The sequence below is a fragment of the Pterocles gutturalis genome, unplaced genomic scaffold (genome assembly GCF_000699245.1).
Source record: "Pterocles gutturalis isolate BGI_N339 unplaced genomic scaffold, ASM69924v1 scaffold511, whole genome shotgun sequence".
NCBI classification, from domain to species: Eukaryota; Metazoa; Chordata; class Aves; order Pterocliformes; family Pteroclidae; genus Pterocles; species Pterocles gutturalis.
In genome coordinates, this window is record NW_010097426.1 from 12,417 (window position 1) to 26,211 (window position 13,795).

General features: G+C 36.3%; 1 protein-coding gene across 1 annotated transcript in view; it reads left to right on the forward strand.

Moving 5' to 3' along the window:
- Nucleotides 1-594: 594 nt before the first annotated feature.
- Nucleotides 595-13,795, forward strand: part of LOC104469813 (activating signal cointegrator 1 complex subunit 3-like) — a gene marked incomplete at its 3' end in the record, with an annotated part of 35,770 nt that continues 22,569 nt past the window's right edge. The window contains exons 1-3 of the mRNA XM_010084884.1: nt 595-738; nt 1,457-1,607; nt 8,354-8,937. Coding sequence (XP_010083186.1) covers nt 649-738; nt 1,457-1,607; nt 8,354-8,937 — 825 coding nt within the window. The remainder of the gene's footprint in view (nt 739-1,456; nt 1,608-8,353; nt 8,938-13,795) is intronic.

Here is a 13,795-nt window from a genome sequence, read left to right on the forward strand (position 1 = left end):
GCCCTCTGACCAGTTTTGTGGCTCTCTTTCCTTTTATTCTTATAATAGTTTAGCGCTACGTGTTTATTATTATCTTTTTCTCCTGTCATAATTTTCTTTGCTGTTTTGCTGGTTAAAAATGGCTAAGGAGCTGTCAAGAAGGATACCCCTGCATCAGTGCCGAAGGCTGCAATGACCTGAAAGCTCCTCGTGTGGGCTGCTTCAGAGAAAACCTTCTCATAGGTTGTAATCACTTACTGCTGCTGGGAGCTAAAGTTCAGTTACATAGATTTCACTATAATACACTTGTGCTAGTGGTGTTAAAGGAATAATTGCCACTTTGCTTCATTGCTGGTAACTTTTCTTCAGGGAGGAGAGATAAGAAGAACCTGCTGAATGACCTCTGCTTGTTACCATGTCTTGCCTACTGTCTGTGCCTTTAACCTCCTTTTTGTTGAATCCTGATATTCAGCAGTTTGAGAGGGATTTTTTTTAACTTGTTGAATTGAAGCACCAGCCAAGTTCTGCTTTCTCAAAAAGGTCTTTCAAGTTTGTGATGCAAATTTGTATTTATAGCATTAACAAAGCCATGTTATTTGTTTTGTTGTCATCTAGGTGCTTGAACTGGGATTTAATTTCTCATCCTATGGATCACTGATTGAGTAACAGATGGCCTTGCCTCGTCTTACAGGTGCTTTACGCTCCTTTTCAAATGTCACTAAACATGAGGATTACAGTGAAGAATTAGCTGACTTAACGGTAAAGATTTTTTCTTTTCCAAAGCATAATTGTAAAGTTTTAGTGTGTATATAGTAAGAACTGTTTGCTTTCTTAATTTGCATTGCTCTTTTATAACAGTAGGCAAGCAAGACTGGGCAGAGTGTGTGTAGTTTCTTGTGCATTCCTTCATAGTGTCCTCACTCAATGTCAAATTTACTGTAGGTTTGTGATTTATGCTAAGCGCTTACATTCATGATGTGCTGTATGGATAGGGTCGCTCAGCTGTGTTAGTACAGCCCTGTTATTTCATCTTTCAGGAAGTTATTTAAGTTGGACTGGGCTAGTATGTTTTTAGTTCCAAGCTTATGCAGAACTAGAGAGCTGAGCGTTTCCCTTTGAGTACTGAGTTCACCTCAGACTCTTGTTGGGGGATGTTTAGAATAAATCTAGTGATACTGAATTTAAGTACTTTTTTCCCCCCCAAGAAATAATGCATTAAAAATGCATTGTGGGAACCTATAATGTGAAATGACTTTGGAATCTTGGGAGTGAAGCAGTGTAAAGTAGTGAGTGAGTGTGTGTGTGTGTATCCTCCTTCTTCCTTACACACAGGAAAGAGAAAAGTAATAAGGAAACTGCTTACCATTGTTACTACATGCTGACTGAATGCAACTGGAAAGTGATATTTTTTTTTTTTTTAGTATGGAAGGAAACTCCATATATTAATTTGAAAAACCCAAATATTTTGCATTTTCAGACTAAAAGATCAAAACTGCATGAACAGCTGCTGAAGTCTGATCTTACTTGGAAGAAGATAATAAAGTTTGTTGATGACAATTTGGACAAAAAAGAACACCAAACTGTAAATGGTGATTTAAAAACTATATTACAAGCTGCAAAACAAATAGGTATGTTTTCATTCTCTAGTAGTCTCATAATAGACTGTTTTGTTGGGGTTTTTTTTTTTCGAGCTGCTTTCTGCCTGCCTGCTTTGCATACTGATACAATTTTAGTTCTACCTTGACTTCAGGGTTGCCCTGAAATGTCTTTGAAACTCCAGTTAATCTGATATGTGTATGCACAATTTGATCTCCTGTTTTATTTTAAAATATGCCTCTATTGTTATGTGGATATTCTTGCTTTTTGATAGTATGGTTGTGCAGTATGTGGTATGGTTTGCGGTGAACCTTTAGCAAGCAAAACCATCACCTTCTTTTAGAATGGCAGTACCCTGAGAAAAGAACAGTCTTTGCATTGTCGGCTTTAATTCCGTATGATTGGTATAATGAAAAATTCGATAGGCAGATAAAAATGTAAAGAAATGTTTTCTGCTTAAAGTGTTGGGAGAGAAATAAATAATACATTTCACTCATATGGAATTAGGCTTGTAAAATTGAATCTAGATTATGGCATAGAAGGTCTGAAAACTTACTTTCCATCTTTAGATATAAAACCAGGTTTCCAATCAAAACTAATTCAGCTTGTGCTGATGAATTGAACTTCATCAGCTCATAAACAAAGCACATGGCTCAAGCTCTTGCTGTCACATATTTAAGAATTTTTAATTTCAGTCTAATAGGTATATTTTTTCCTTTTCAAGTTGTGTTTCAAAGATCTTGGACAGAACCCTATGTAAAAAGACTGAGATAATTAATATTAAATAAACATATTTGCTTTTTTTTTTTGGCATTATAGACCAGAGTGTGTTTTATCAGAACCTGAGTGTTAACCTGTGTTTCTGTTTCTCAACAGTTCTTTTGGAAATGACTAGCAAATTTAAAAAGAAATGAACATCTAAACACAGACTTTCAAAAAAAAAAAGCTAGACAAGTTATTCATGTCCAGCATGTAGCAATTGGTCGTGCTGTACAATCCCAGAGAAGATGTCTGTTAAAGCTCTGAATGGTTGTAGTGTTTATTGCTTTAGTGAGTCATTGGAAGAAAAATGTCAAGTATTTCTCAAATCACTGACAAAAATATTTTAAATTAATCTGAAGATACTCATGTTCTACACTGTGCTATGTGTTTTTTTTCTTTCCATGTTTGTGACCTAACTCTGTTATTTTTACAAATTCGATCCTAATTGGTTTTAATCCTATTTTTCTAATACAAGGACTAGAGCTTGTGCTGTTAGTAGACTTGAATCTCTTCAGGCCAGAAGTTAAGCATGTGGCTGCCTGTCTTTCTGAGACAGAGGCACCTCTAGGAAGTGCCACCTCTTTGCCCCAACTCGGGTACCTCTGTTTCAGTGCACGGATTTCAGCTGGTAGTTCTGATACGCAAGGTTTGGGGGAAAGTCATGAGGTGCAGAGTGAGTTTGCATCAACAGTCAATGCCTAAAGTTAATACAGAAAAGGTGCAGTCTGTATTGATAACTGATCAAAGAAATAAATGTTGTCTTTTTAACCTTTTGTTTGAGATTGCCCACACAATTTGTACTCTCTTATTATTTCTTTAGAGATGTTTATTGCTGTGCTGCAATAGTAAAGGCAGCTTTCAGACACAGCTGTGATGGGAAAGGGTATGCTAATGGTATTGATATAGTTAGTTAAAAAAAAATAGTTTAAAAAAAATCCTGTTTGGTACGCATGGACTAGAAATGTCTGTATGAACAACACATTCAGGAATATAGAAAGGCTAGTGACGTTTCCTGCAGCACTCCATTTTAATAACATACTATGATCAGAACAACAGGTTGGTTTATTCTCCTGCTGCAGCTTGTGTTGATCAAGTGCATGGCTGCCTGACAATTAACCCTGGACTGTCCAAATGACAACATTTGCTTAGTTTATATTCCCCTTTTCTCATTTCTTGGCACTCCTTCTTGCTGCCGTTTTGCCTCTCAAATAAACAATCCATCTGTAATTACTTGTTTCCCTGGCTGCTTCCCAGTTTTGCTACATATTTACCCATCTGTTTTGCCAATTGACAGGGTTAGCACAAAGGACACAGGCACCAAATTAAAGAAGTTAGCTTATTTTTACTTATGTTTAAAGTGAGAAAATAATAAGGGAAATAATACAGTGAAAATAAATTAAAGCAAGATAAGGTAAAGCAGCATAATAATGAGCAAACTACTACAGCAAGCATAAAATAAGGTAATGCACCTAATCATTACTACACAGAGTTAGCAATAGTGATTAAGAAGATACATCACCAGATGCCCTATTAATACACTACCATCATCCAGATCCGCAGTCGCTGTTGCAGCGAGGATTTGGAGAACCCTTCCTTGCAATTGGGAAATCTCTGTACAGTGCATCCACGGTATAGATGAGGCTTCCAAATTTCCCTGCAAACATTTCCCACTTTTATACAGTTAAATAAACAACTTTATGTGTCCAACTGTGAGAAACATCTGGTTTGGTTTTCCCCTTGTCATCTTTCATCTCGAGTCTGGCCAAGACCTCGAGAGGGAAGTGAAAAAAAAAAAAAAGGGTAAACATATCTGGTAATCCTGATTATGTGTTTCCCAACAAAGCCTGTCATGGGCCTCCACATGCTTTTAGCACACATCCTTTTACTTCTGTGCTTCGGGAGTCGTATCTGTCTTTTGGTTGCAACAGGCATGTCTATTTTTGACAAATGAGGCTACTGTTACACATTAGCATTTACCTGCTGACTTACACAGCAATTGTTACAGCAATGCTCTGTAAGTGTTACAACAAAGCTTTTATAAATTGGCATATATTCATAAGATAATATATTGCGTGTATGATCAATATTGTACATATTAGAAATATTGTAAGGTTCATCTAGAGGTCAACTTTGGTTCAGGGCCCCATGGCTCAGGCCCTAGTATTTCACGATCCTAACAGCATCCTCACAAGTTGAAAGGGAAGACTTTTTTGATGACGGCCAAAAATAAGACCTTTTCCAATGATAAAAAAATAATTTTAGTATAAATTTTCACAGAAATGCATAAAAGCCTTTAAGACCATTGTTGGAATTACTAATTATGAAAAATGCTATATTTTTGTGAATCTGAACTTAAAAGTTCATTTCCTTTCAGGTGGTTCAGACAGCTCTGCTGTAGTGGCTTTTGTTTCTCAGCCAGTAGAATACATGGTTACTTCCCATAGTCGTACTCCTTTTCCATATTATAGTAATTTTTTGTAAGCAATGTAAGCAAAAAACTCAGTATGTGTTTTTGAGGACAAACTGCTCATGTAGAAATCACTGCAAGCTATATTTTGTACCTAAGCATCAGACTCACCTGGGAGAGGAAAACTGATTTTTAAATAAGGACCCGTTTCAAGTACCAGTCAGGCACAGCGAACTATGTAAATTAGAGCTGCAGAGAACTATGGCAGCGTCATTTTCCTTTAATCTGAATATTTATGTCCATAACAAGCAGCTTGGAATAAGTGGAGAAGATCTACATAGTTGTTTTAAATATCCACTGGGTATAGTTTAATCATAATAGGTGCTGGAGTAAAACGTTGACTAAGTTAGGGTTGACAAATATACGATGACTGTGAAGTTTGCAAAATAAAAGATAAGACTGTATGTAATATAGCAAGTAGGACAAAATGTCTGATACTGGAAAAAAAGGTTATAAGAAAAATAAATATTTGCCATTCCTAGCTGCAAATTTTTTCTGGGAAAATAATTTGGCAGATTTGTTGTTTTGGTATTAATGACAGAAACTAGTCTTAGCTATGTAATTTTTAAATTATTGTTATTGTTTCCACCTTTTGCCAAAGATGGCTGCAAAAAACATTTTTTGTTTTCTTTTTTTTTACCCCCAAAAGCAGGCCCAGTGTAGTGGGTAGGCAGAGCAAAGTGAAAACCTGAAAGTAATAGTGATAAATTTTTGTTTGATGTAGTGAAGAGGACAAAACAAATGAAAACAAATACATGATTGCTTAGTTAGAACAAGTTAGAAAGAAACCATCAGCTTTGATGATTCTGAATAAAGATGTGTAATGTTATGAAGACACAGACCAGTACGGATGACAGTGAGGCACAAACTGAACTGACAGTTCCAACCATCATCATCAGAAATGTAGAGTAGGGAAATATGCCTTTTTAGCTTAATTTCAAGGAAATGGAATCTCAGCCTAGACATCAAATGCTGTAATATTGATTTACTTGACAGGGAAAATGTCACCTACTGAAATGATCTGATTGGCTTAAAAACAAAAAGGAAGGAGTAGCTTCAAGTAGTGGATCTCTTGCCATCTTGGCTGGCTCATTATATTCAGAGAGGAGGGGTAGTATTTTTTTCAAGAGATGTTTCCATGAACAGGGGTTGTTGATAATAAAGGAGAACTAGCACATAGTAAACCTAAGAGACTTTTCTCAAATTCTTCAGTACAATTGCTCTTTTAGTTTCATAACATGTACTTGTTCTGACACAAGCGACCGTAAGTAATTATGTTTATTTGTATGTTAGGAATGTAAGAATGAGGTTCATGCAGTCAAACATAGGCCTATGAGTTTTCAGATGTTGAGGTTTTTTTGCTGTGATTTCTATATAGCTAATGCTGAGAGGGAGGCTGAACCACCTTTTTTCTTTGAGATATATTTACATATATGTTGTATATGTGTGTATCTTTATGCCGTGTATATTCCCTATATCTAATTATCCTGTAAATATCACGTCTCGTTCCCTTCAGGAACTTTTCAGCTTTTCAAAGTGTGCCATAAGGAAATTCAAGAGAAATATTGAATTTTTAGGCACTTCCATTTACGTTATATTTCTAGTTACTCAGCCTTGTTCCATCTGCTTATGCTGGATTTCTTTTGCTCTTGTTTTGGAGAAAGAAACCCTTACTTTTGCTGGGGTTGAACTTAACCTAAGTTGAATTAAGCCACAAGTAGCAATGTCGGAGTAATTATAAAATCTTCCCACTGATTTCAGTGAGGTTTTTAACAGGTAGAAAATGGGTACAGAGTTGATACATAGGCCCATAACTGAATAGTAGAGGTATACAGAGGCAAGCACAAGACAGTTTTGATTTCTGAAAAGAGGATAGTCACTTTTGCTATGTCAGAACTGCCTTTTTGGTGTTTTAATAAATCAATAATATTGTTCCTTCTAAGATACATAGTTTAATAGTTCTTTTGAATTAGCCATGATGGGGGTTAATCACCAGTGTTATCACTTAAATCATACGGTTCTCTTCTGGAGCTATGCTCGTCAGTCCTGATATAACTAAAGAATTGGCCAGATAAAGACATCTTGATGACAGCAGCTTGTAAATCTTAACAATAAGCTTTGAAGAAGTTTTAAAAATTATGCAATCTTGCTAGGAATGCTGATTCTACTAAAAATATTGGAGTAACATACCCAACCTTTTAGAACACATTTTTGAAACTTAAAGAAAAATAAATCTGCATGTTATCCTCATATACAGCAAACAAAAACCCCCAGTCTGTTGGCTGGTTTTGTTTATTTTACGCTTGATGGATTCAAAATCTTGCTTAGTAGTGACATTTTGGTTCATCTCATGGTGGTTTTGTTTGTTTTCCTTGACTACCTTTGCAGATATTTGTGTAAGAGGTAAATTCACGTTTCTCTCTAATAATATATTTTTAATTTGCATAATATGGTGTTTTGTAGATATAGAATCATAGAATGGTTTGCATTGGAAAGGACCTTAAAGACCCACTAGCCCAGGTTGCTCAAAGCCTCATCCAGCCTGGCCTTGAACACCTCCAGGGATGGGGCATCCACAGCTTCTCTGGGCAACCTGTTCCAGTGTCTCCCCACCCTCACAGTGAAAATTTTCTTTCTAATGTCTAGTCGAAATCTACCCTGTTTTAGCTTATACCTGTTACCCCTTGTCCTGTCACTACCCCCCCCGATAGAGAGTACCTCCCCATCTCTCCTGTAGCCCCCTTCAGGTACTGGAAGGCTGCTATAAAGTCTCCTTGGAGCCTTCTCTTCTCCAGGCTGAACAACCCCAACTCTTTCAACCTGTCCTCATAGGGGAGGTGCTCCAGCCCTCTAATTAATTTCGTGGTTCTCCTCTGGACTCTCTTCAACAGGTCCATGTCTTTTTTTATGTTGGGGGCCCCACATCTCAACACAGTACTCCAGGTGGGGTCTTACGAGAGCAGAGTAGAGGGGGAGAATCTCTTCCTTCGACCTGCTGCTAATGCTTCTTTTGATGCAGCCCAGGACACGGTTCGCTTTCTGGGCTGCAAGCGCACACTGCCGTATATAAACCTAAATTCATGCATTTATTTGCTTTAATTTATTTGGGCAAATTTTCTAACACACATTCTGTAGTAATTCTACTGGGAGTTACTACAAGAATGTAGTAATTCCCATCTGAGGTTTGTACATGTAGTCTGTTATGAAAATTCAGATTAGGCAGTGAATAAACAGTGATACAAAGTAGAAATTTGTTACATTTTAAAAGCATTTAAATATACTGTTGTCAGTATAAGACCTCAGACAAGTTTTTCCTCTTGTTTGGAAAAATAAGAAAGCATTGGTAATCCTTAATATGAATTTCTAGTAAGTAGAAGGATAATGAAGACAGATGTTTTGTTATCCTATACCTTTTATATGATAGTTTTCATTTCATATCTCTGTTGATGAGACTTGCAGCAAGAAATTGAATGAAGTCATGTTACAGGCAATGAAAGAGAATTAGTTTGAAGTGTATAAAGTTACATTTGTTTTTGGTTTTGTTAACAGTTGGAGCTGAAAATGGACAAGAAGCAATTGAAAGCGGAGCTGTTTTTCTCTTTAAGACATTTCACAGGAAAGAATGTGTTGGCCATGATGAGACAAAGGCGATCAAGCAGATGTTTGGGCCATTTCCATCATCATCTGCTACTGCAGCTTGTAATGCCACACGTCAGATTGCATCTCACTTCACTGGAGAACAGCTTACAGCCCTCTTACAGATGGCTGAAGAGCAGAATGGTGATAACAGAGTGTTCTTCGGTAAAAATATAGTGTTTTCATTTGACATGCATGATTTGGATCATTCTGAGGAGCTGCCTGTGAATGGTGAGGCTGATGCGCAGAAAATTATAAGCTTAGATTATAACAAATTTCTGAATAATCAGCTGAATCACTTACAGAATTACTGTGATGAGAAATCTGATCTCAAGTCTTTGGAAAAAGTAGATGATTCTTTTTTATGGTGTGAAGTTGGAAAGTATCTGAATGAATCTCAAGGGGGTACCCCTGGAGGGCCAACGACAGAAGACCTCTGCTGTACTTTGTACGAGATGCTTGCTTCTACCAAAAGCGGTGATGAACTTCAAAATGAGGTACAGTAGCATAATAACCATACAGCATGTATTCAAATGCTGCACAAATATCAAATTATTTCATATTGAATTATGCTAACATACTTTATCAAAGTGTTGTCTATGCTTTTTGTTTTGTCTTGAGAAAAATTACATGGCAGCATCTTAATTTACCAGGCAGAAGATGGATGCAGCATTAATTTTATATGAATAGTCTCCTTCCCCCGTAACAGACAGGCTATTATTTTTTTTGGCCATTTGCTCAGCATCTCCATACTTTCTTTTTAAGCAGTAAGCAATTTAAGCTACCATATAACAGTGTGAGAATTTGCAAAGCCAAAAAAAAGTTAACTTTCTTGGACAGGTTCCTTCTCCAGTTTCAGAGCCTTCCTGTTGCTGGAAGGAAAATTGGAGGACTGTGCAGGGGGTGCTACTTTAAAACTTTGTCGTATCACTTCTATTTCTTTCAACAAGAGGGAGGGTTTATCACAAGAAGGGCAGAGAAAGCTTGAGGGAGAGGAAACAGTTGCTGAGAGACTGGAGTTGAAGGCTGAGCATACTGGTAGAAAGGGGAAGAGCATTCAAGATGTGCAGGAGAGATGATTGGATTAATCTAGGGAAAAGTTACCTGTTTCTGAATGGGGTTGGGAAAGAATTTCTGCAATTTGCCAATTGCTTCTTCCTGTACATTTTTCTGTTTTGGTTACTTTATTTTTTTTCTAACTTGCCCTGCTATCCTCTGCTGAAAACATCCAGTACTTAAATTCTCATTGAAAATTTGCTACAGAAACACAACTGTTGGTAGCAATAGACAATCCTGTGAAAGACAGTAGAATGAAAATTTGCTGGAATTTTGCCACTACAGCTGCAGATTTTATTCTTCTTAACAAAAACATCAAGTGATAGAGAAGAGGACCTGAATATTTAATTTTTTATTTAGTTAACTGTGTATTGATGTCTATTGCATAATGTCTGTTGCTGAAGTCATATTCTTCTTTTGCTTGGTAGTCAGTAGGACACATTTACCCTTTGGGCTATACTGTGTATGAATATTTTTTGATAAACTTTCTCTAATTTGAGAAACTAAATATCCATATAAAGGGAATCTGATTTAATTTCTAGTGTGTTAAAATGTATTTGAAAAATAACACTTTTATGCATGTCTGCAAAGAGTTTCATATTTGGGTGGTTGTATTAGGGAAGACAGGAAAATAGGAGACTGAACAGGTCTTGGAGAATGAGACTGGATAAAGAAATTTGTGTGTCAAATGAAACATAAAAAAAGAGTACCTTCATTTGCTGTAGGGACCTGAAGTTTATTAATTTTACAGAGATAAAGATTTCAAAACTTTTTTTCTACATTAGTGAGACTTTTCAGATATAGTCACAAAGTATGCACAAATAATTCCATACTTCTGCATAATGCCTACTTAATGCCTAAGTTTCATTTGTAAACTGTTAAAAGAAATGCTTGAGGCCTTTCACTTGAAGCAAGAAGAAATAACTTCATTTTTATTTTGCAACTTTATGATCATAATGGACTGCTAAATCAATTGCCAGAAAGTGCAAGCTATCAGTTTTTATGTAGGTCGACAATACATACTTCCTTTCCTAGGCTTTCTGGAAAAAATTCTGTTTTGATGGCTTTACGGGAGTTTGATTTGGTAATATGAAAAAATTGTTTCCTCTGGCAATCTACACATACCTTTCTGAAGATTATTTATCAAGAGTAAATCATTTTGTTACTAGAGAGAAAAAGGATTCTTTCCTTTGAATGTCTGAAACCTGTATGTTATTTTGGATTTTTAAGAACTCTTAATAATAAAATATAAGTTTTCTCCCCATTCTCCTTATTTCAGCCCCCATGTTGCCTTTCCCTGCAACAGTCTTATTAATTCATTATTCACCACACAGTGTGGAGGCCAGGGAAGGGGGTAAGACTAATTTGAACCTGATCACCTTTTGTTAAAAGCTAGCTGGTGTTTGTATTGAGTAGTCATGACTGGAAAATTTCTTCTGGGCTTTGGATTTTGTGATCATTTAGGGATTATTTTTTTTTATTACAGTAATTTTGCTGGTGGCATCATTAAGAGCAGGTGGTGCTTTTAAACCTGAAGATAACCTATTTCTAGAACTAGGTCTTACATTTGTTATATAAGATGGTATAAAAACTATGTGATTGATCATGCATACTGAAAATCTTACATTAATTGGCATGATGCATACATGCTAAAGTCTCTTTGGTCTACAAAATTATTTTTTTTAATAAACTAAGAAAAAAAGAACTATTGGTATGAAAGGATAATTCTTTAAAATAAAATCCAGATCTCTAAAATACATGCTCATATTTTAAAGCAGTGGCTGTGTCCGTTCTTCTATTTAGGAAGATACTACCATCTATTATTAAACAAGGAAAGAACATACTGGTGGTGAGGATATTGGCAAGTGGACTTCTCTAAGACAATTTCATTTGATCCTTAAGCAAAGTTTATTAAGAGTCCAGATCATATAAGAATATGAGCATTTTATCATTTCAGGAGTGACATCCTGCTTTTTGTAGTGTATGTATAGGCACACACATATTTGCTGTTTAGGTTTTTATTTAAATAACTCTACAATAAATTGAAATGAGCTGCTTTCTCCAGCACTGTATAGCTTATGTTTGATGAGGCTGGAGAGGTAGAAGAAGTATAATGTTCTTTCTTTTCACTTTTTAAGAACATTCTGCACTTCCTTTGGGATCGTTTGTCTGGCACATTGCTGGTGACTCTTAATTAGAGAGAAATTGATTCCCATATCACTCCAAGCATAAGAATTATAACTTATTTTCGACATGTTTAGGACACGTGCTTTTCACTGGGGACAAAAGTCTAGTAACGCTAAATGACAACTGCTGGAGCATGATTTTCACTGTGTGTCAGATTTTGTTGATGAGTATGAAATGGCAATGATGCAATAACAAGACTTTTTTTAAAAAAAGGAGGAAAAGCTGATGACAAACTACAGAGTTTTGCCCAATAACCACCATGCTTTTGTATTATTATTTTTAATTAAAACTTAGTAGGCAGTGAATTCCTCAATTAGAGTACTCAGTTTCTAGTATATGACACTTGCAGAATGAAGACTTGAGGCATCTGAGAGCATTTTAGCAACTTTGCCACCTAACCTCTCCCAGAATAACTAGGAAAAAGTTGGAGGAGTTTAGTCCCTTTTTAGTTACACCGTGCTGTTCTCAGAGGGTGTGTCTCTCTGCTGTGAACTCTTGTCATAGTATATGTGCATAATTTTTCTGAATTTTATTTTGGAGACACCTATCTCTATTTTTACACTGATGCAGAGGTGTATTATTCCTTTATAATAAGAAAACAGGAAGACATTTCCTGTAGTGATAAAATAACTAGAGGAAAAAAAGGAAATACAATCAGAATTGTGTTAAGATCTCATTTATACTGCATAGACTATGAAAAATTGTGTGATTTATTCATCTCTGGACAAGGAAACAACTTTTCCCAAATAAAATTAAGAAATATTAATGTAATTTAGCATATTAGATTAGATGGTGCCTAAAGACACAAGAAGTTCACTGCTTAGGCTTCTTTTGTCTGCTTTAGAGTTATGACTATCTCCAGCTCCCTGCATTAAAAGGTAACGTGTAGATGTACTTGAGCTATAGCATCAGTTAAATACAGTCCAGCTGTGTTGTAAAATGTCATGGTGGGAAACAAACATTCCTTTTAATTTTATTTTTGAAGAATTAATGTATTATTCATCATTCTTACTGAAAAAGTAAGATATGGCTTCTTCCTTGTTGTTATAAGCACCTGAGAACCTTCAGGTGATAAAAACTACAGTAAGAGACCAAAGGATAGTAACATGGAGTTTGAAGGTGCGGAATCCTTCCTTCAAGGGTCAAAAACTTTCCCTTCAAATCAAAGGAGACCTGAAATCAGAAAAGTATATATGGCAGGGGAAAAAAAAGAGGTTAAGACTTGGGCAGCACCTCTTCCTTAATAGATCCGTCCAGTAATACATTCATCATTAGAGCCAGAAGATTACAGCTTTGTTCCTGAAAGTCAGTTCTTTTCATGCTTCTTTCAGAATGGAAGTTAAGAGATTATTTTGTTGTTTCATTAAGTAGGATTTTTTTTCAGTGTGGTGTTTGTGTGTCTCTGAATGCTTGATGTAGCAACATCGAGGCTTTTAGATAGTTTTCCCTGGGCTGTGCTCTGTGGAGCTCTGTTGTCTCTTGGGCCTCCGCCTGTAACTTCTCTTCAGATGCATTTGTCACTGGTGGCAATATAATGATCTTTTTTTCCCCCGCTTGAGTTCATCTACATTGTTTCTGTTGTGCTGTCCTAATCCCACCGCAAATGTCTGCCAATATGCTTTGTTGGTCAAACCTGTAAATGCTCTTGGGATCAAGAACAATGGGAATTTAACTGCTTTGTCACAATTTAGCAAACTGGCAGGAAGCTCCTCTGTGTCTGCCACCTGTCTTTCTGCAGAAGTACAGAAGAGTAAAGGAAAGCAAAATCTATTTAAACTTTCACAGAATCTGGAAGGGACCTTTTCTGTCAGTGGTGCAATATCTTAAACGAAGGAAGACTCATTAATAAAAGAATGTGGGAAAGTTTGTCCCAACTTCTCCCCTGAAGACTGCTCCAGAGTCTTGTTGCCTGGGTGGTTAAAATGAACCCTTGTTATCTGCTTTCTAGCTTTATTAAGGGCTGGTTTTATGATCACTTTTCCTGTGCTACAGTCCTCTTTTTTTAAAAAAAAACCAATTTAAAAAATGAGCATCAAAGAACTGTCTTTGTAACTTTTTTCCAGACGATGCTGCACCTTTTCCACACTGCCTTTCCTTTCATTTACCCTTCAG